A 24,695-nucleotide genomic window follows, 5' to 3' on the forward strand; every position below is an offset into this window, starting at 1 on the left:
GACCAGTGGTGGTTTCTCACCATATTTTTTTTAGTCAGCCAAGCTCCTTTCAGATAACAAAAAAAAAAAAATCTCACCTGGGGTAGGTATTCAGAGGGTATAAGGCTTGGCTGAATGGTACAATGACTGTTTGCTTTTCTGTCATTTTCCCTCAGTGAGTCAGCAGCCCTGGCTGAGTACATGTTGGACTGGGCACAGATGCAGGTAGGCTACATAATCAGTCATCCATTCTTAGAGCTTTGGATATTAAGATGTGACAGTGAAATCCTGTAAAAGGGGATGGGGCAGTGGAGAGATATTGGCTAGGTTGAACCACCTTCCACTTGTTACGTCGTGTAGGGTAACAGATCTGTGAGTTTCATTTTTGAGTGAGATCATGGACATATCTCACATGGGCTCAAGGCTCTGTCACTCTGTCACCTGTATGCCTGCCTGAATTGGAAGTTACCGGGGTCACTGTTCCCATGCTGATTGTGACAGGAAATATGACATGTCTGAATGAAAATTCAACTTGCCAGTCAGCTGAGAGGTTGTAGAACTTTCCACCTAAGGGGTCAGTTTACTACAAAAAAGATAATTCTATTTCCCTAGGAACAAATAGCGAGTTTTTAAAAATAATTTGTATTTTTTACTGGTATGCATACCAGAGCCCTTTGTCATAATCCCACCTCAGCCATACCATTTAGTCTCTTATGCCGAAAGAAAAAGTGCTTTGGGAGAGCAGGTGAGTAGGTGCTTCTGCTTAGTCTCCTCCTCGGTTGAGTTGCTAATGATCATGGGAGTTATGACCACTACATGATCTTTGGCCTCCAGAGAGGGTTGTGATTACACAGCCTAACTCAATAACCAATAAACCTTTTGAGAGAGGCCTCAAATCAAAATCTCATCTTCAAGGCTTATAATACTAATAACCTTATCCTTGTCATAGCTCACTGACGAATTGCATGTCCTTTTGTAATTTATGTGGCTCTTGGAGAACTGAGACTACTTCTTTTTACTCTCTCATGATTTTATGGTAAACTTGGAACCCATTAGTTTTTGACAGGAGATTCTTGAATCTGTTAGCTAGGAGCTGGATGAGATGTTGAAGTGCCCAGTGAAAGAGCCCAGAAGCACTTTCTGATGAGAACCCAACATCTTGAGCTGGAGTTTCAAGGTCTTTAATACTGGCAGGGATAAGAAGTTTCCAGAACACCCTTTCTTTCTGGCTTCATGAAGTGATCATCACACAGTTCGTTTGTAAGGAGGATCGTCATCCACTCTGGATGAAACTCATGAAACCATGGGCCAACCAATTGGAGAACTTTTTGTTTTACAGGTAATGAGGGTGGTTGTCTAGTGGCACCAGACTAATTTGACCTCATTTTACCACGGCTGTCACCCACAAGTCTTGACCCTTCTTGGGACCTGGGGCCTGCTCACCAAGCTTGGTAGTTTCTAAGTGTAAGGTTGGAGATCGAAAGGGTGAGCTACTGGCCCTCTCTTTTATCTTACTTTCTTCTCTCCTCTGCTAGGTAGCAGTCAGGGCAAGTAAGTGGTCTCCAGGACACTAGTCAGGTGGACTTCTCACTCAGGCATCATATCATAGAGCTTTGGCTCTTAAGGTGTGACTTCCTCTGCTCTCCATTTTAACATGGAGGTGTGGGCCTTGGGAAGGGCTATTATCTGAAACTGTTGATTTATGATGGATGCAGATACTAATTGGGTTTCAAATTGTGGCATCCCATCTTTAAGGTGCCATTTGGTTCTGTGAAGTTTTCTGGAGTGAGAGTTCAGATACATCTCACTGTTGCTCATGGCCCAACAATCTTCCAACCGTATGCAATATTGTAAGGAGTTTGTGGGATTCATTGCTCTTCTGCTCACAATTGTTACCAGGAGCATGACATTTCTGGGTGGAGATTCAAAAGTCATTGTACAAAAGGTGCTGGTTTGTATTCCCATGACCCCCTCAAATTAGGACCACCTTGATGTAGTGAAAGGGACTTGAACCTAGGGATTTTTTTTTTCTTCATTTTTTTTTTACCCCTAGGTTTGATTCCAAGTTTCCCATATATATAATGATATATTTTAGGAGTAATTTTGTGGATTTTTCCACTTATGTCAAAATTCACCAAACCTAATAAATGGGAAAACATATAGCATGGAGTGGAGTTGGATCTGAAGTTAATTAGTGGGAACTGTGGTAGAACCATCATCTACCTGATAATGTTCAGACCTGTTTTTTCAGGCAGAACTATTCTCTGGAGCTGGACCACAGATTCCAGGGGGTGCCTGGTTCTGGGAATAGGGCTCTCAGCTTTCTGTCCGGTTAGCCCATAATGTGATTAGGATGGGGATAACTGTATTATTACAATACACTCAGTCCTAGCAAGTGGGATTTGCTTACACTTGGGCCACACTAATCATGATATGCCATTCCTTTTTTGGGATAGGGTAGGGACTCGGACATTTGGGAGTTGGTTCCCACTGGTGCCATTAGTGGAAGATTGAACTTCATAATAAGCCAATGATATCTTTTCAAGATTTTTTTTGTCTCCTTTTTTTTATGGAAAGTAGAACTAAAAATTTCAGTACCCCTGGACCTCATAATGGTAAAATTCTGGCACAGTCGATGACTGTTGGAATATCACTCCCGAATCTCCTTAGTACAGACATAAATGCTACAAAGGAACACCCTGTTCCAAGTAAAATATCAACTAAAGACTCAAAGTGCTTAGAAAATCAAAAAGAAACAAATACAAACAAATTGGTGAACTCCAGTATCATAACAATGGAACCATACATAATGGACAATAATTCTAAATTAGAGACAAATAATCCTCCTAAAACCCCATCAACACAAGACAACTCATCACCGATGAATGTGAAAAAATAAAAAAGAAATAACTATCGACTCATTCCAACGCTAGTTCATTGTGAACATATTTTTGGACCAGACAATTGGTCCAGATTTTTAGTATTAAAAGTAGAAAAACAAATCTCACCAGCCATATTAGAGAACAAATTATTAAATATACACCCTGCACAAGATATGGAATGTAGACATATCAAAAACAATGAATGACTAATACAAACAACAACCAAAGCCCAATCAACAACCTTTCTACAAATAACAAACATAAATGAAATTAAAGTAACAGTAACCAGCCATCAAACACTAAGCTATCCACAAGGATAGTGATGCTCCCAGACAATGATGAAAAAGAGCTACCATCAAAACAAATCTTAATTGACTCCCTTAAATTAAGGTACAACAACATACATGACTTGGAATTATATACTGTCCCAAGTAGAAAGGATGCAAATAAACAGATTAAAATAGTCAAAATAAAATTTACAAACCAGGAACTACCACAAAAAATAAAAATTTTAGGACTAAATAGAGGAGTTCGCCCCCTTGTCCCTAAACCTCTCCAATGTTCTAAGTGTCTAAAATATGGCCATTCAGCAAAAAGATGTAGAAATCACGCTATATGTGCTATATGTTCCTGAAGATCATACAACAAATTGGAAATGCAAAGCCTTTAAATTTGTCAGTTGCAAATTAAATCATCATGCAAAATCTAAAGACTGTATATTTTATCAATATTATACAGAATTGCAAATGTTAATGGACAGAACTGGTATGCCCGTTAACGAAGCCAAACTCGAACTGAAGGTGAGAGGAATCAATGATCCAGTAAAATGCTATTCATATTCAAATGCTGTAACAACTCATAATAAACATAAAGAATCTCAACACAGAATAGTGAGACACACCTCTCCCCCTCCTCTACTACCCATAAAAGCCCAAGTGTACAGTTACAACAGACCTCTCTTACATCACAACCAGTCTCCCCAATAATACCTGTAATCCCAGTTAATCATTCAGAAACGAATTCCCATGATATGGAAAAATTAACAGAGGTTAATAATCCAGATCTGGATACTCATAATGCACTAACATCATCCACAGAAAGCTTAATTGATAAAAATAACCATAATAAAAAAAGGAAAGTAATTGACAGAACTCCCCCTAAGGGTAAAAAACCTAACATTCTGCTCACAGATTGATCTAACAAAACACCAGTCTCTCCCACCATTAATCTGAAACAGATTACATTAACTGCATCACAAGTGGAAATCCATAGTATTCCACAATCCAAGACAAATATAAATAACGATTCCCCAAATATGGATAAATCATCTAACTTCTGTACTCTCATCACCAAAATCAACAAAGAAATCTTCAATTAACCCTTAAACGCCTACTGGACGTATCATACATCAACTAAAATTGTCTGTTGGGTGCCAAGTGGACGTACCGCACGTCGACTACAAAAAATTTCAACCTTCGGTCAACTTTGACCAAATTTAAATGGTCGAAAAATGCAATTGTAAGCTAAAACTCTTACATTCTAGTAATATTCAATCATGTACCTTCATTTTGCAACAAATTGGAAGTCTCTAGCACAATATTTCGATTTCTGGATCGGGTCCCGTGTCAGCCGGTGAAAAAGTCCATTCAGCACTTATTTCTAGGTAATTCCGTTGCTAGATACCAGAGAAAGCTAAATGAAATGCTGGAGTTACTACCCCCAGAGCGAGCTCCATTAGATGGAGTCGTGTATGGAAAAGGGTGAACTATAAAAACACGGAACCTTATCCTATAGAGATCCCAAAGTCAAAAGTCCCCCAGAGAGGTGCCGTTACAAACCCATGCACCACTCGCGGACAGTACACAAATCACCGCTAGCCGCATTCCATTTCAGCAAGCACCTTCGGTCACACGTGTTTTCGTTGTGCTTTTTATCTTGTGCTTATTTGCATCAATATGGCATCCTCGCAAGGTCTTTCTTCATCAAAGTTGAGTACCAGTGTTACGTTTTTTATTTGAGGCGATTGAGGCTCCTTATTTCCCTTTAGTCTAGTAATTAAGGGGATTTATAACGCCCGTCTCGATCTCCTCTCGCGGCCTCACATGACCTCCATGCGAGGTTCGTGAACTTGGGTCGCCTTGTTTTTCGATCTTTCTCGCTGTTCCTCTTCATGATTAGGATATTTTTCCTATTCGTGAAGTCTAATTAGTGATTTTGATTGATTAACTTTTGTATCCCTTTGCTTCGAGAGTGAAGGCTGTCGTTTAGGCTTCGGGCTACTCCCTCGGGCCTATTCGCCTCTTATCATTTCCTTAACATGCCTTATTTTTGTCCTTCACTTCTCTTAGCTTCTGGGAATTTTATTTTCGTTGGTACTGTTAAGATTATTTGTTTAATCTTTGCCCTTGTGTTCGGATGCATTTGATATTTGTTGATTATTATGGATATTTCTTTTGTTAGAGGGCGGCCATTTCCTTTCACGTCCACATCGGGTTGGGTGTGGTCCTCCTCTGATATTCGTTTTATTAGTTTTTCAATCCATATATACTCTCGAAGGACATTTGCAATGTCCTTTTTCCCGGCGCTTGGAACACAGCTTCAGTCACCGACGATGTTGCTGCTCCGTTGATTGCCGGGATTCGGGAGTTGACCCAGCCCTCTCCAGACGGTTCGGCCCTGAGCGGTGGCGTTTCGGAAGACACGGCAGATCTTGACCTTGGCCTTGAATCTCCGAACATTGTCCCGGAGCATCAAGCAGGTAAGGGGGTAAGTGAGGCAGGTTCTTCACTGTTTAGCTCTCCTCCTTCCACCGTTTCCTCTTTTAAAGGTTTCTCTAAATCCTCATACCTTACGGGCATGTCTGGATCTATTGTCCCGAAGGTGAAGTCTGTCAGGAAGAAAACCTTACCTACTCCAGCAGGTCAATCTGAGGTCCCTCCGGCGGCGGCACGGGCGGTGAGCCCTGTTCCGTCGACGAGTACAGCCTCCCCCTCCGGGTCACAAGCAGAGTTTCAGTCGCGTCAAGTGGTTCCCCCTCCTTCTGCTTTGGATACGGTCCCTTTCTTCGAGCATTTCCTTGAGAGGATCGACGCGAGATTTGAGAGAATCGACGCGAGGGTAGACAGCAAGCTGTCTGGTCTTGCCAATTCTTTTCAGTCTCTTTCGGAGAAGGTGGAATCAAAACAGGAATTCATCCAAGGGCTGGCCGACGGCGGATCTCGTTCTAGGTCTCATTCTGTTCCTGACCCTTCCACTCTCCCTCCCTTCGATCTGGGGAATCCTTGGCGTCTGGCCCTTTATGTTCCCAGAAATAAGGTACTCTCACCATAGAGGGTTTGGGCACAAGGAGAGTGGAAGAGTTGGAATTCTATCCTCCGGACCTGACATCCCCTACACAGGTTTCGCCAGGCTGAGGGGGGAGGTTTGGAACAGGTCTGATAAAGTCCCTAAGGAGACCGTTATCTATCCTAGGGACCAAGCCCAGTCGTCTTTGATGAGGACTCTTACGGAGTGGCAAGCGGAGAACACTAAGCTTACACCAGCCAAGGGAGTGTTCACTATGTTCACTCTAAGTGATGTTCTCCTTCCTCCTTGTACTTCGAAAGTGGCCTCTCTGACTAGTCAGGCTTGCTTGGAAGGTAAACCCCTCCCTCATCTCCGGGAGATGGACCCGACATCTCTCGTCTTTCCCGGGGCACCGAATTCTGGAAGGGAACCCCTAATACGTTCTGGTGACTCGGCTTGACCCAGACTGCGCTTCTGATCTGTTCAGTGAGCAGCTCCCTAAGATCCCGGAGTCGCTCCTGAAAGCAGAGGCTGATACTAAGGATAGGCTCGCCAGGTCTTTGAACTCTTTGACTTTAGTAGAAGCAACTTCTTTGGTCTATAGGAAGATTCTTTGTTCCAGGTCTTGACGAAATCTCTCTTGGCGAAGTTTTCAACAAGACCTGTTTGACTTTATGACTGCCCGACTGGCCTGCCGGAAGCATATCTTTTCAGCAGCCACAGTCAGGGCATGAACCAAATAAGCTTCTGAAGAGTTCTATCTGGGAGCTAATCTTTTCCCACAAGAAGAAGTTGACGCAGTCTTATCTGAGGCGGCTAGGGTCAATCAGAGTCTCCGTTCGTTGGGGTCTGCCCTATAAACGGAAGCAGTCTGATCTTGCCGGGCCTTCTCCAAAGTCCAGCAAGAAATTTAAACATTTCAAACGCCTCCCGGCTCAGTCCTTCGTCCAGGTTCCTTTACAAGATCAGCCTTCAACCTCTTCCTCCCAACCTCCGCCTCAGTATGTCCTGGTGAACCCGTCGCATCAGTCTCTTGCTGCCCCCTCCTACGTCTCCTCCCCGGCTTTCAATGCTACATATGAAAGTCAGGGGAAATTTCGCTCTAGGCAGTCAACCAGAGGCAACAGGCCCCGTGGCTATGTTAGGGGAAGAGGAGCCCCCCGCTCCTCTCCCAGGAACAGAGGAGGTAGAGGCTCCAGAGGGGGGAAGCAAACACAGGACCGATGACCATTTTCGGGCCCGGTGGACCTTCTGTCCCTGGGCTCAGAGTATAGTTTCCAAGGGCCTAGGTTGGAGTTGGATCGACGGTCCCCCTCCACCAGTCAAGTTTTATCAGGCTCCAACCAAGGATCTCGAGGACTTTGTGGAAGATCTTTTGCAGAAACAGGCTATAAGGAAAATGAGGACTCTGAAGTTCCAAGGCAGGCTCTTCAGTGTTCCCAAGAAGGGTTCCGACAAGCGGAGAGTAATTCTGGACTTGTCCCGTCTGAATTCCTACATTCGTTGCGACAAGTTTCGGATGCTTACAGTCTCTCAAGTTCGGACCCTACTGCCCCGTGGAGCCAGAACCACCTCTCTAGATCTTTCCGACGCCTATTATCACGTCCCGGTTGCGAGAAGGTTCTCCCCCTTTCTGGGGTTCAGGCTCGAAGGCAGGCATATTCCTTCAAGGTGATGCCTTTCGGCCTCAACATAGCCCCAAGGATTTTTACCAAGTTGACAGACACAGTCGCACAACAACTCCGGTCTCAAGGGATTACGCTGGCTGGCGTATCAGACGACTGGATCATCTGGGCATCCAGCGCCGAGGAATGCCGGAGGGTTACATCCGTGGTGGTCGACTTTCTAGAATCTTTGGGCTTTCGTGTAAACAGGGAGAAGTCCCGCCTGGTTCTGAGCAGTTGTTTTCAATGGCTAGGAATCCAGTGGGAACTGAATTCTCACAAGCTCTCTCTTCCTCCTCCCAAGAGGAAAGAGATAGCCAGAGCAACCAGACAGTTTCTCAAGTCCAAACGAGCCTCTCGACGGGCCCAAGAAAGAGTTTTGGGCTCCCTTCAGTTCGCTTCAGTGACAGATCTGTTGCTGAAGGTAAAACTGAAAGATGTCAACAGAGTGTGGCGGAGTCGAGCAAATATCAGCCTCAGAGACAAGGTGTCTCTGATCCCTCCCATCTTAAAAAAGAGACTCCGGCCTTGGTCGACTATCAAGAGCCTGTCCAAGTCAGTCCCCCTGCAATTTCCTCCTCCGGCGTTGGTTATCCACACAGACGCCTCCCTAAGCGGGTGGGGAGGATATTCTCAACATCAAGAAGTGCAGGGACTTGGTCCCCATGTTCCGCCAGTTCCATATAAACGTTCTGGAGGCCATGGCGGTCTTCCTTACCTTAAAGAAGCTTCTTCCCCCAAGAAGATTCATATAAGGCTGGTTCTGGACAGCGCCACGATAGTCCACTGCATAAACAGGGAGGTTCAAAATCCAGCCGGATCAACCAGGTAATGATTGCACTTTTCTCCTTGGCGTGCAAGAACAAGTGGCACCTGTCTGCCACTCATCTTGCATGGGTCCGAACGTCGTGGCGGATTCTCTATCGAGGACAACTCCCTCGAGTCGGAGTGGTCCCAGACAGGGCCTCGTTCAATTGGATCTGCAACCAAGTTCCGGGCCTGGAGGTAGATTTGTTCGCAACCAAGCTCAACAACAAGCTTCCTCATTACGTAGCTCCCAACCTGGACCCTCAAGGTCTTTTCACGGACGCAATGTCATTGGATTGGAACAGGTGGAAGAAGATTTATCTGTTCCTCCAGTGAACTTGTTGTTAAAGGTCCTTCACAAACTCAGGACATTCAAGGGTCAAGTAGCTCTAGTGGCTCCCTACTGGCCAAAGAGCATCTGGTTTCCACTTCTGCTGGAACTGAAACTTCGCCACATCCAAATCCCCAGTCCGAAACTAACACAAGTAGTACAAACTCAGACTGTGTCAGCTTCCTCAAAAATTCAAAATGGCCTGGCTTTGTGGACTTTATGAAATTTGCGGCTCAAAGGGATGCTAACGTTGATCCTGTCAATACCATGTGCTTGGAATCAGATAAGCGGGTCTCCACTCTTCGGCAGTATGACTCAGCAGTTAAGAAGCTAGCACTCTTTTGAAAGAATCTGAGGCTACAGTAATGACCATAAATTTGGCAATCTCCTTTTTTTAGATCACTGTTTGAGAAGGGTTTAGCCTCCAGTACTGTTACTACAGTCAAGTCGGCTTTTTACGAAAAGTATTTTTGTACGGTTTCAAAATTGACCTCACAGATCCTTACTTTTCTTCCATCCCTAAGGCCTGTGCACGACTGAGACCGGTAATCCGTCCACATACGGTTTCCTGGTTTTTGAATGACGTGTTGAAGTTAGCCTCAGATATCGATAATCAGTCTTGTCCCTACCTTTCCTTATTGAGGAAAACGTTGTTCTTAGTTAGCCTATTGGTGCTAGAATTTCAGAGCTGTCTGCACTCTCTAGGAACCCAACCATGTCGACTTCCTTCCATCAGGGAGGTTTTGCTGATTCCTCACCCTAAATTCCTAGCCAAAAATGAAGATCCCAGAATAGGTGGTCGCCTTGGAAAATTCTCCCCCTTCCTCAAGACCTGTCCCTGTGTCCAGTTCATACGTTGAGGGCTTATTTAGACAGGTCCTGTCACATCTCGTCTGGGCCTCTCTTTATCAGGGAAGGGGGGGGTAATATCTCTATGTCTGCTATTAGACAGCAAATCCTTTACTTTATCAAGCAGGCTAATCCTGACTCAGTCCCAAGAGTTCATGATATTAGAGCTGTGGCCACCTCCATTAACTACTTCCATTACATGAATTTCACGGATCTTACCAAATACACTGGTTGAAGTCACCCTTGGTTTTCAAACGTCACTATTTGAAATCCTTAGAAGCTCTTAAATTCTCAGCAGTCGCGGCAGGAACGTTGTCCCTCCCTCTGGTACCCTTTCTGATTCCTAGTCAATTCTTCCTCCACTGCCTCAGTTATCCCCTTACAGTCATTTCAGTCAGGCATGTCTTGACTTTCTCACCTGACCGTGTTAGCTGTATATTTGTCTAATTGACACATTTATGTTATAATGTTTTCAATTTTGTATAGTTATTTGGTTTAAGTATATTTTTTATATTGTCAGGTTAATTTTAAGCTCCCATCAGTTACATTGTACATTATTTGTTATTATTGCTAGCAATTAAAATTTTTTTGGTGGACCTTTGGTCTTCTGTTCCCCTTACATTTTGTTATCTCTTGCAGTTTAAGAATGATATTTATTTCTCTGTTAATTTTTCACCGGCTGACACGGGACCCGATCCAGAAAAGGGATTTTGACAAAGGAAAAATCTATTTCTGGAGAGGGGACCGTGTCACCCGGTGACCCACCTCTGTCATGTGTCGTGTCCCCCCCATAGTAAACATCATTCTGATGGGGTGTTGCTTTCATGGAATGCGGCTAGCGGTGATTTGTGTACTGTCCGCGAGTGGTGCATGGGTTTGTAACGGCACCTCTCTGGGGGACTTTTAACTTTGGGATCTCTATAGGATAAGGTTCCGTGTTTTTATAGTTCACCCTTTTCCATACACGACTCCATCTAATGGAGCTCGCTCTGGGGGTAGTAACTCCAGCATTTCATTTAGCTTTCTTTGGTATCTAGCAACGGAATTACCTAGAAATAAGTGCTGAATGGACTTTTTCACCGGGTGACACGGTCCCCTCTCCAGAAATAGATTTTTCCTTTGTCAAAATCCCTTTTATGGTGAATTTTTGAAAAAAACTTTTTTCTTACTCCTGTGCGGTAACTCGGCCGAAAATTTCAGAAATTCTTTCGTCATTTTGTCGTAATTTTTGCACTGTTCTATATTAGCTGTTACATAAAGTTTTATATATGAAAATGTGTGCAATTTCATATACAATACAACAGAAAATAACTCATGGTTGTAGCTTTTATCAGTTTGGAAATATTTTCATATAAATCACGATAACTGCCAAAATTTCAACCTTCGGTCAACTTTGACTCGAATTTAAATGGTCAAGAAACGCAATTATAAGCTAAAACTCTTACATTCTAGTAATATTCAATCATTTACCTTCATTTTGCAACCAATTGGAAGTCTCTAGCACAATATTTCGATTTATGGTGAATTTTTGAAAAAAACTTTTTCCTTACGTCCGCACCAGAAATTCTTTTCACACGTTGTCGTAATGTTTGCACTGTTTTATATTAGTCGTTACATAAAGTTTTATATATGGAAATGTGCGCAATTTCATGTAGAATACAACAGAAAATAACTCATGGTTTTAGCTTTTATCAGTTTTGAAATATTTTCATATAAATCACGATAACTGCCAAAATTTCAAGCTTCTGGTCAACTTAACTCGACCGAAATGGTAAAAAAGACGCAATTATAAGCTAAAACTCTTACATTCTAGTAATATTCAATCATGTACCTTCATTTTGCAACAAACTGGAAGTCTCTAGCACAATATTTCGATTTATGGTGAATTTCTAAAAAAACTTTTTCCTTACGCCTGCCCATGCGTAACTCGGCCGAACATCTCAGAAATTCTTTTGTCATGTTGCCGTAATGTTTGCATCATTTTACATTAGTCGTTACATAAACTTTTATATATGAAAATGTGCGCAATTTCATGTAGAATACAACAGAAGATAGCTCATGATTGTAGCTTTTATCAGTTTTGAAATATTTTCACATAAATCACGATAACTGCCAAAATTTCAACCTTCGGTCAACTTTAACTTGACCGAAATGGTCAAAAAACGCAATTGTAAGCTAAAACTCTTACATTCTAGTAAAATTCAATCAATTAGCTTCATTTTCCAATAAACGGGAAGTCTCTAGCACAATATTTCGATTTATGGTGAATTTTTGAAAAAAACATTTTTTTACGTCCGTGTGTTATGAATTCATGCATCATTTTGTGATAATATTTTCTCCGTGTTGCTTTGATCGTTTTACAATTTGTTATATACCAAAATCATTGCAATTTAGTGTACAATACAAAGAAAAAAAATAACTCATTAGCTTTAACCGTTTTGATCACAGCGTGATTTGTATATAATTATATATGAAATTTTTTTTTTTGCTGTCATATATTCCAATATTTATATATGATAATGATATTTTTTTTCATTTCTGATGGTTGCATACTAAACTTCAGGCAATGACAAAAAAAGGAGCCAAAAATGAACTCTTAGTCTTAAAAACTAAGCGTGCTGGGATTTTTTTTAAAAAACTTTTTTTTTTTCCGCTTCGGCGCTAACTCACCGAACGCCGCCGGCATACGGGAGACGTTTTTGTAAATAGAGGCTCGGCGTTTAAGGGTTAAACATCCCACTGAAAAATCAGAAACCCCCAAAATTCATCAAATCAACCCTCAACAAAACCAAAGAATTATAATAATAATAAACCTAAAAATTCAAATAAAAATTTTATACTAGCACATCGGATATCCTATACACCTGTACCAGAAATTCCTAAGAAAAATATTTCAGCATCCAATAATGGAAACATAATTGGGACCCACAGATCAGAACCATTCCTTCAACACTCGGAACATGATTTATCTTGTGGATGTCAAGAGTGTTTCATCATAACGCACAATCGTTTACCTAACAGAAATGAAAATGTAAACCGAAATTTCATGAATAACTTTACTAGGTTCTGAAAATACTCTTTAACATTCCATCAAGATGGCAAACTATGCCCGGAATCCTTAAAACTTGAAAGAAACATGATCAGAACCCAAATAGATTTGCTAATAAGGAAATATGAAGAAGAACCAATCAATGCATCAAATATTCAGCAATCAAACCTAGCTACAAAGAAACCACAAAGTAACACAAACTTCCTTAAAATGTTACAAGATATAGCTAAATCAGCAATTAACTTACAAAATATAACTCCAATCCCATCAAACAATGACCAGTAAAATAATTCAATGGAACGTGAATTGATATTCTACTCGGCTTCGGGTAGGTGAAATACTAAAGGAAAATAAACCTCTTTGCATATGTCTGCAGCATATTGGCACAACTCCAAATAACTTTAGAAACTATAAATTAGCTTGCCACTCACCAATAGTGGATGGTGAGCTAGGAACAGCTATATATGTTCATAACGATTCAACTTATGAACCCTTAAATATTACGTCATTGTCATGTCAAATAACTGCAATCAAATTGCATAGGCTATGCCAGACAATCAAATTATCTCTATTCTAAATCTATGTAATCGGCCAAATTTTAACTCAAACTTTTGTGGTTTACCACAAATACTAAATACTGTAATGTAAATGGCCCCCTACTGATGGTAGGCGACTTTAATGCCCATAATCCGTTATGGGACAGCACACATGCTAGTAGCCTGGCCGGCACAAACATTGAAAATTGCATAAATGATCAGAATTTATATTGCCTGAACGAAAGTGATTCACCAACAAACTTCTCAAAAACTCATTTAACCTTCTCTTCAATAGATATTTCATTATGCTCACTGGAATTAATCGAAAAATGGGAATGGAGTGTCCTAGACGATTCAAACACAAGTGATCACTTTCCAATTGTTTTCAAGTATTTGAACAACAAAACACAATCATTTCCCATAAAATATAACTTAATGAAAGCTGATTGGGATAAATATAATGTACAAATTAGAAATATCCCTCCCTTTCCACTAAATCAAAACAATGATGTTGCAAATGATTTCTTTTCCAATTTTGTAGTCAATGCAGCAGATAAATGCATCCCCAAATCTTCTTCAGCTCCTAATATATCCACCGTTCCATGGTGGTCTAACAACTTGTCTCTCTTAAATCAAACCAGACACACACTGGCACGTAATTTGAATAGACTAAAGTCTAGATTAAACACCCTTAATAAAGGCCCTTTTGATATAAACAAACTAAATAAGATAAAGGTTATAAATATAACTATTGATCACATTAACCCTTAAACGCCGAGCCTCTATTTACAAGTGTCTGGCGTACGCCGGTGGGGTTTGGGAGTTAGCGCCAAAGCGGAAAGAAAGTTTTTTAAAAAAATCACAGCACGCTTAGTTTTTAAGATTAAGAATACATTTTTGGCTCCTTTTTTTCTCATTGCCTGAAGTTAAGTATGCAACCATCAGAAATGAAAAAAAATATTATCATATATAAATATTGGAATATATGACAGCGCAAAAAAAAAATTTCATATATAATTGTATACAAATTGCCCTGTGAGCAGAACGGTTAAAGCTAGTGAGCTTTTTTTTTTTCGTTGTATTGTACACTAAATTGCGATGATTTTAGTATATAACAAATTGTAAAACGATCAAAGCGATACAGAGAAAATATTATCACAAAATGATGCATGAATTCGTAACGCATGGACATAAAAAAATGTTTTTTCAAAAATTCACCATAAATCGAAATATTGTGCTAGAGACTTCCCGTTTGTTGCAAAATGAAGGTAAATGATTGAATATTACTAGAATGTAAGAGTTTTAGCTTACAATTGCATTTTTCAACCATTTTGGCAGAGTCAAAGTTGACTGAAGGTTGAAATTTTGGCACTTATCGTGATTTATATGAAAATATTTCAAACCTGATAAAAGCTACAACCATGAGTTAATTTTTGTTGTATTCTACATTAAATTGCACACATTTCCATATATAAAACTTTATGTAACGACTAAAATAAAACGGTGCAAAAATTACGACAAGGTAACTAAAGACATTCTGAGGTTTTCAGCAGAGTTAGCGCGCACGGACATAAGGAAAAAGTTTTAAAAAAAAATTCACCATAAATCGAAATATTGTGCTAGAGACTTCTCGTTTGTTGCAAAATAAAGGTAAATGATTGAATATTACTAGAATGTAAGAGTTTTAGCTTGCAATTGCATTTTTCTACCATTTCGGTCGAGTCAAAGTTGACCAAAGGTTGAAATTTTGGCGCTTACTGTGATTTATATGAAAATATTTCAAAACTGATAAAAGCTACAACCATGAGGTATTTTTTGTTCTATTCTACGTGAAATTGCTCACATTTTCATATATAAAACTTTATGTAACAGCTAATATAAAACTGTGCAAAAACTACAACAAAGTGACTAAAGAATTTCTGAGATTTTCAGCAGAGTTAGCACATGGACGTAAGGAAAAAGTTTTTTTCAAAAATTCACTGTAAATCGAAATATTGTGCTAGAGACTTCTCGTTTGTTGCAAAATGAAGGTAAATGAAATATTACTAGAATGTAAGAGTTTTAGCTTACAATTGCATTTTTCGACCATTTCGGTTGAGTCAAAGTTGACCGAAGGTTGAAATTTTGGCACTTATCGTGATTTATATGAAAATATGTCAAAATTGATAAAAGCTACAACCATGAGTTATTTTTTGTTTTATTCTACATGAAATTGCACACATTTTCACATATAAAACTTTATGTAACGGCTAATATAAAACTGTGGAAAAATTACGACAAAGTGACTAAAGAATTTCTGGGATTGTAAGAGCCTGACGCCGTCTCTTCCAAACACGTGTGTTCGTCGTCCATCAGAGTGGCAAGACGTTTGGCATCTTCACAAACAGAAACATACACACAGTTTGATACAGAAGATTTGTTGGAATATTATGAGTACATGATTAGAATGCTTGCATGGCAATGCAAGTAGTGGTGATTGTACATACATCAAGACAACAATGGTTAGGGAGAAACAGACGGAAATATTGTATGGTAGAAATCGCGTTCCTTTAGAGAAAGAAAACAAGATGCTCTTGTTGTCTTGTCCACTCCGATGGACGACGAACACACACGTTTGGAAGAGACGGCGTCAGGCTCTTACAAGATTTTCAGCAGTTAGCGAGGACATAAGGAAAAAGTTTTTTTTCAAAAATTCACCATAAATCAAAATATTGTGCTAGAGACTTCTCGTTTGTTGCAAAATGAAGGTAAATGATTGAAAATTACTAGAGTGAAAGAGTTTTAGCATGCAATTGCATTTTTCTACCATTTCGGTAGAGTCAAAGTTGACCGAAGGTTTGAAGTTTGGCACTTATCGTGATTTATATGAAAATATGTCAAAATTGATAAAAGCTACAACCATGAGTAATTTGTTGTTGTATTCTACATGAAATTACGCACATTTTCATATATAAAACTTTATGTAAAGGCTAATAGAAAATGGTGCAAAAATTACAACAAAGTGACTAAAGAATTTCTGAGATTTTCGGCAGAGTTAGCTGATACTTTCTTTTGGGATAAGAAAGAAATTTGCGCATGCGCAGCTGGGTCACGCTTGTAAACAAAACAACAGCGTGATCCGTGAACTCCCAGCATCCCTCAAGGCGCGATTTAAAATTTTTGCAAACGAGGCCTATAAGTATTTTTCCGCGAATATTTAAAAAAAACTTTTTGTAGTCTAACGTATTTTACGTCCACTCGGCACACGACAGACAACTTTTGTCGACGTAAAATACATCCAGTCAGCGTTAAAGGGTTAAACCATGTTATAATAAACATAATGCAAAGTTTCAAAAAACAATAATATTCGAAAAAGCTCAATCGTGGAAAAATTATATTTCGGAGTTGTCACCAAATACTTCAATTTAGGAAATATGGCACAAAATTCGTAAAATTGGTGGTAAACATGTAAGATCACCTAGAAACCCAATACAATATAATGGCAAACTAAATCATTTCAAATATATTAGCCAAATATATAGAAGATATTTGCACTTATTCTAATTTAGATGAACACTTCAAAAGAATTAGAACATTAGAAAATAAATCATACACTTAATTTTGAAACTGATGAGGACCTTGATTATAATCAAGAATTCAATATGAGTGAATTTAATTTTGCCCTAAAATCATGTCGATCATCAGCTCCGGGTCATAAGATTTCTTTTGAAATGATCCAAAATTTAGCTACACTAGCTAAAGAATTCTTATTAAAATTATATAGTAACATAACATATGGCTGAAACATGTCTTCCCAACTAAGTGGAGACATGCAGTAATCATACCCATCAGTAAACCAGGAAAAGACCATAGCAACCCCACTAATTATAGCCAATATCTCTAACAAGTTGCTTGTGCAAACTGTTGGAGAAAATGGTTAGTTTGAGATTAACAAGTGTTATAACAAAAAACTCAGTTTTACCACCTAACCAATGGGTATCAATAGCTGGTAGTTCTACACTAGACCCATTAACACAATTAGAAGATCATATTAAAAAAGGATTTGAAAAGAAAAACCTAACAGTGGCTATTTTCTTTGATATAGAAAAAGCATATGATACCACATGGAGATACAGTGTTATGCACAAACTCCATAAATCCAATATTTGAGGTCACCTTCCAATATTTATCAACAATTTTTTAACAAATCATACATTTCAAGTACGCATAGAAAACACGTATTCAAATTCCTACATACAAGAGGAGGGTATCCCTCAAGGCAGTGTTTTGAGCTGCATCTTATTTGCCCTGGCAATAGATGATATTACTGTGAACCTGCCTGAGGGTGTACAAAATAGTTTGTATGTGGATGATTTTGTAATATATTATTCAAGTTATTCTCTGAGACATGCTCAAAGAATATATAGCAACAAATAATATAACCACTTGGACTAACTCCATAGGTTTCAAGTTGTTGGTAAATAAAACAAGTGGCATTGTCTTCTACAAAGACAAAAGATGGTTGAAACAACAAACCATTAAGTTATATCTTTAGAATGAAGAGATAAACATGTGCAGTAGTGTTAAATATCTGGGTATAATTTTTGATCAACATTTAAATTGGAAGATCATATCAAATAAATCAAAACCAAAGGATCTAAAGCCCTTAACATTATTGAAGAAAATCTCTCACACCAAATGGGATGCAAGACGAGATACAATGTTAATGTTGTACAATGCAACAGTACTATCAGTTATAAATTATAGCTGTCCAATTTATTCAACTGCCTCAGAAGCAACTCTAAAATCTCTAGATGCTTTACATCACGAGGGAGTACTTATATGTACAGGAGCCTTCCACTCATCTCCAACTGTCTCTATCCTAGCAGAAGTAGGCCAGCTGCCTCTAAAATATTACAAAGATCTAATTATTACTTTAAGAAGAGGCTTATCCCTTCAAGCAGGCACATCTCTTGTATCAAATAGATTTCACAGTAATCGGAATACAAATAACAACCCAAATCAAAACTCATTAACTAAAAAAACTAATCATATACTGAATGTACACAACATGATACCCAAATTTACCCAAGAAATAAATCAGGTCACACCATGGACACTAAAAAGGGCAAAAATATACACATATTTATCATATCTTTCAAAAAAATATATGTTCAACACAGAAATGTGCCATCAATGTGCCATGGAACACATAAGACGGAAAGGTAATCCCTTCATAATCTATACAGATGGATCTAAAAATGAAGCTGGAGTGGGCTCATCAGCCTATTCAAGTGATGAAACTATCCAAATGGGCCTTTCCCACATATCATCAGTATTTACAGCTGAATTAACAGCCACACAATTGGCCCTCCAGATTATATAAATAAAAGGACTTCCTTCAGCACTCATATTGAGTGATTCAAGAAGTGCAATTGAAGCAATGGGATCATTTAAATCAAATAATCACCGTGTCCAAAATATCCAACAGGAAATTCATCAATTAATTACAAACGGCCTTCAAGTTCATATTTGTTGGATCCTAGCCCATGTAGGCATTAAGGGTAATGAGAAAGCGGATAAAGTTGCTAAATTGGCTTGTACAATCCCCCCAACTACTACAAATGCTCCCATATCAGACTGGCTAGCTTCGGTTAAACCTTTAATTTATAGAGATTGGTAAAATAATTGGTCAAATAAATCCCCTCAAAAGAAACTAAAACAAATTAAGAACGAAGTTAAAAAGTGGCATTCTTCTACCTATAAACAAAGAATTAATGAAGTAATTTTAACAAGACTCAGATTAGGACATTCCAGACTCACACATGGTCATCTGATGTCAACTCCACACACAAATCCAATAACTTGTGAAAGATGTAACATCCCAATAACAGTCAAACATATCTTGATTGACTGTCCCAGATGGCAGCATGAAAGAAATACTTCTTTACAAAATAAATCAATAAAAGATATTCTAGCTGAAGGTAATAACTTTTCAATTAATAATATCATTCTCTTCTTAAACAAAATTAAATTAATAAATAAAATATAATTTTTCCCCTTTTTTCCACCCTGAGAAGAGCCCTAAAAGGGTTCAGAGGTCTGGTTAAAAAATCATTTATAACTAACTAACTGTATTCCCATGGGAACACATTTTTTCCTATATACAAACCAGAGCCTTTTGTCATAGTCCCATCTTACCCACCCCTTGTAGCCCTTGGTGACAAAAAAAAAGTTTTTGTTAACTATAGGCGAGTGGAGCCTACCATGAGTTAACTTCCTAGTTATAAAATTTCAGTGAACTGATTCCAGCTCATGCTGTGGAATACTCCAATAAAAAGCTCTGGTTTGTATCCCTATGGAAAATACAAATATATTTTTAATATTTGTGATGTATAGTAACAGAGTGCACATCTATGAACTTAGTGGCATAATTTATTGGGTTTATTCATTAACAGATTCCTTTACTGAAAGTCTAACCAAGGGTATCTTTTCCATTAGCTTTTTTACAATATTTTCTCAAAAACTTCCAAGTTGTTGAGGTTAGATGTGACAGATATTACTGTACAGTGAAACCTCGCTTTAACGGACTAATATGGGGGGGAAGGTCGTCTGTTTGAAGCCAATTGTACGTTAAAGTGAAGCTTTTTTTTTTTTTGTGTGTGTCGTAAGTGTTGTTTATTGGTAGCTAGCCTCAGCGTAGGTGCGATAACCACCAGCATAAATGAAAAGATTCACATTATGAAATAAACTGACAATAAAGGTAATAAATCCCTTTTTACCTTATATGTTATTGGCATATCTTCATAATAAATAGCCTATATGAGGAATAATTCCATATCAGTAAAATCAGCCTTTATCTATGTGAGGCCAGCTGACAAAATGTAAACATCGAGTTATGGTTGCACTCACAGCAACCTTTATCTTTCTGTAATCTCAGAAATTTAATGGTAGTGTAATTACGGTAGTAATAACATCTAAGATAACATAATATTAATTTTTCATTAAAAATTCATTATCATTTTAGTGGTAAATAACTGTTTAGAACAATTCAGTCATACGAACAAAAATTATCGTACATTATCTTATTGTTGTTTGTGATTGGCGGTGAAACGTAAATGTAATAAAACCATTTTTACCTTACATATTATTGGCATATCTTCATAATAGATAGACTATTCGAGGAATAATTCCATATCATTGAAATCAACTTTTATCTATGTGAGGCCATCTGACAAAGTGTAAACATCAAGTTTTGGTTGCGCTCACAGCAATCTTTATCTTTTGGTAATCTTTCAGAAATTTTAATGGCGGTGTAATTGTGGTAGTAATAACATTTAGGATAACATAATTCAGTAAACCCCCTGTATTTGCGGGGGATGCGTACTGCACCCCCCCCCCACGAATAGCTAAAATCCGCGAATACTTAAAACTCCTCTAAAAACACTTAGAACTGCCTATTTTGATAGTTTAACCACAAGAAAAACCCTCTAAAAATGCTTATACCTGAGTATTTTAATAGTTTTATCACAAAAAGTGCATTTAGTCATGAAAATATGAAAATACAGTAATTAGTGAATATTTCTCAGTGAAAAATACCGCGAATGGGCGAATTTTCCGCGAATAACGGGTAGATACATTCCACAGAGAAATCCACGAATATGTGAGTCCACGAATACGTGAGTCCACGAATACGTGAGAATGCGAATATGGGAGGTTTACTGTATTAATTTTTCTTAAAAAATTCATTATCATTTTGGTGGTAAGTAACTATTTGGAACAGTTAATCATACAAACGATAATTATGTACAATAATTATTGTACATTATTGTATTGGTAGGAGTTTGTGATTGGCAATGAAACGTAAACAAAACAATGGTTTTCCTTTTAGGTGACGTGTGTGGGAAAAACGTGATGTAGAATTGGCTTTGTTATTTCGTTTTTTTTAATTTCCAGGAATACTTTAAGGAAAACAGCATTTGTAATAACGTCATCTCTACATAACCAGTATTTCATAAGATACCTGTTATTGCAAAAGCTAGTCTATACACAGATGGTTTTGTAATTTAGCAGTCGTCTTATACTGTTGTCTTATACTAAAGATATGAGATGAATTCATGAAAATTTGCCATAATTTTCTACCTCGTCTTATCTAAAGGTTGTCTTATACACAGAAATACATGGTAAGTTCCAATTTCACACCAATGCTGAGTTAGTGCACAAGTAAATGTAAACATCAACAGCCACTACCCTTGGCCGGACTTTGTCTGTTAAATCCAATGTCCATTGGTTCCAGGTCCGTTAAAGTGAGGTTTTACTGTGCTGAAATTGTTATTCAGATTAAATTATATTTTGAAATGGATGTCTATATCATCTAGAAATTCCATGTTTATGTGTTAAATGTAGCCTCTGATCATGACAGTTATTATATATTTCTTTTTCTCTCAACTAAGCTTCATGGAATCAGAACTACTGTACATTCACATTAGACGTGATATTTCCCTTTATATACCTGCTGACATATACAGTTGGCTTTATGAATTATGAATATCGGTATACATCATGTTAAGCTATGGAGACATCTGGCAGCTGCACACATAGCATGTAATTTGAAAAGGTGATACATGGCAGGTAATACCCCTGTGTTTAGAAAATACGCAGCTGCTGGCAGCGCTCTCTGTGAAACAAAGTTGCTTAAAGCATGTAAAATGTAAGTAACATTCTTAAGTAATAACTATGTGGAGTTTCCACATAGTTATTACATGCTGTGATGTGTACTGAAATTTATGAAGTCATTTGTACCATAGTTTTTATGCCATTCAGTAGATTGTCATGCTGTCTAAGTACTATACTCTATCGGCGCCTTCATGGCGATTTAGGCGTTGTCCCCTACGTTGCCAAATGTACTTCTCTCAAGTTTTTAAAGGCCTACCCTTCCCATTTATCCCTTTTAATCCGTGCCTCTGTCAAGGAGGTTTAACCTCCTTGGCATTTGTTAATGTCTCCTGGGAGCAGTATACTTCTGGGTGTTCCCTATTGCCTCGACACTCCTTCGAAAATATTTTCATTCTTCCAGGTCTCTGATCCGGCAGCTATTTATCATCTCTTCACAACATGGTCCTTCGTTTCTTTCCAGTTAGAGTATTCATAACTTTTTTCTATTCATATATCTTCTTTTCTTTGATTAAATCAAGCGTTAGTACTTCCTTCCTTACATAAAAGTCTAAAACAGTTCTATGTAAAACGCTCTTGTCAAAATCGTTGAAATCTGTCACAGTTCTCGGGTAATGCTTCTCCCGTTCCAGGAAAATTGCTGTGCCGCATCTCTCTTCCGTATCTTTGCAAATCCTGCTGACTGTTCTCTCCGGTATCATTGTTGTTTCTGAGGTGCGTTGTAGTGTTTTTCTGATATCCACAATGGGTCCACGGTTTGCCTTTTCTTTAGAAAAGTACTTAACGACCCTATGAACGATTTCTCGAGCCTGTGGATGAAGATTAATGCGGGAACGAGGACTTCCTTCCATGTTGTTTGTAAGGTGACAGACTCCTTAATGAGTCAGTGAGTGTTTTGACTGAGCTTCCCTTGTGGAGGCACGGGCTGTTTGACATCTTTATGCCCTAAGGTCAGCTTAACAGGTGAGAGAGGAACTGGCAGCGCTGGAAATTTTTTTGTCACATTTAAGAATAAACATGTTGTTTTATTGTTGTTAAATGCTATAAAATTACAAGGGCCTTTAATATTGGGAAAAAAATTGATTAGCAACCAATTATATTTGTGTTGTATGACTTATGCTGCCTTCATATACCATACAATGTGAGTGGGAATATTTGATGTGGCAGCGCAGGTCACCTCCCATGCCCTGCCCTTTTCGCCATGAAGGAGCCAATGGAGTACAGTCTTGTTGAATGCTCTTGATTTGGTATTCTATTATGATTTATGTTTCATGGAAAAATAATGAAATAGATTTAGTGATTATATAGGTCTGTAAATGTGTTCTCTCTGGTTTTAGTATATTTTATTTATAGGTGTGGGGCCATTTTTTGAAAGAAAAATGTTTTACATCTGTTCTAATATGTGTGTTTGTTATATTTATAGGCAAGGTTGTTATTGATGCCTTCCGCCTCATTAATCCAAATATGATGGTATTGGGCCAGGAACCAAGACAGACTACTTCAAACCTTGGCCATTTACAAAAGCCATCCATTCAGGTACAGTATGCAGTTTTAAATGCTGCTGAATAATTGCGATATGGCTTATATTTTTTCATCTTATATTGATTAATAGTTTTTCATTTTAAGTATTCAGTCAGCTTGCCGTAATACTGTTAAGAATTTCAGTGTCTTAAAACCCCCAAAATTAACTCCTCTTTTTTTTTCAGGCATTGATTCATGGGTTGAATCGCCACTATTATTCTATCCCAATTAAATACAGAATGAATGAAAGGTTAGTTTATATTACTTATAAGTAATTTTGTCTTTACAGTCTAATTTCTGCATTTATTTATTCCATATTGAGTTTCCTTGTTAAAAATTATCTTTGTTCTTATGAAAACACAAACCACTGCCTTTTATTTAGGAGTATTACCAGGGTAAGGTGAAAATGGTCTTAAGCTTGGTACGGTGTGGTTAATTGATGGTAAGCTAGTAATTGATGGGGCGCTGCGTATTCATTTGTGGATAACCTGTCACTTTTTCTTCATCAGTAGAATCAAGACATCTCTGGTTGTTGAAGCTTGACAATAAAATCTTTGTTTTTTGTGGTTAATAGCTGTTTAGTTTATGGGGATGCTAGAACAGTGATTTCAATTATAATTGTATCCCTAGCAGCTATCTGTACCAATCTTGAACTTCATGTTCTCAGAGTTATGAAGTGTTCATATGTTTTACTGACTGTCTTCACAATAAGAATTTTGGTTTGATATTAAGAAACAAAGTGGGAGTGTGTGATCGTGCGATCTTATGCAGAAGAGTAGGTGAGGTTCTTCTCTCTCTACTGTTCCTGCTCTCTCTCCTTCATTCCTTATTCTTTGGACCTTACTTATAGCTCCTCTCCTACAGCTCTTCCTGTCTTGATAGGAAGGTCATACCTCTTCTCAGCAATCAGGTATTGCACAAGTTCTTTCTCTAATCCTTTCAGCTTTTTTAGTTCGGTTCCAGGAATAGATAATCTGTCATGATTCCTTTCATTCTGCCTTACACTTACCACAACTCATTCCCTCTGTGAGGTTTGAAGGGTCCTCAGGGCTTCTGTTAGTTAGTGGTACTTCTGGCACTTCCTAACCTAACTGCAGGCCAACCAGATGATAAGCTTTGCTCCTCTTCATCTGACCCTGC

At 38.4% G+C, this 24,695-nt stretch overlaps 1 protein-coding gene across 5 annotated transcripts in view; it reads left to right on the plus strand.

The window, feature by feature from the left end:
- Rpn11 (regulatory particle non-ATPase 11) overlaps nt 1–24,695 on the plus strand; it is a 66,751-nt gene that overhangs the window by 25,963 nt on the left and 16,093 nt on the right. For all 5 annotated transcript variants that reach the window (XM_067113715.1, XM_067113716.1, XM_067113717.1 and 2 more), the window contains exons 5-6: nt 23,458–23,570; nt 23,741–23,805. In XM_067113715.1, coding sequence (XP_066969816.1) covers nt 23,458–23,570; nt 23,741–23,805 — 178 coding nt within the window. The remainder of the gene's footprint in view (nt 1–23,457; nt 23,571–23,740; nt 23,806–24,695) is intronic.

Source organism: Macrobrachium rosenbergii, chromosome 12, assembly GCF_040412425.1.
Source record: "Macrobrachium rosenbergii isolate ZJJX-2024 chromosome 12, ASM4041242v1, whole genome shotgun sequence".
Lineage (NCBI taxonomy): Eukaryota > Metazoa > Arthropoda > Malacostraca > Decapoda > Palaemonidae > Macrobrachium > Macrobrachium rosenbergii.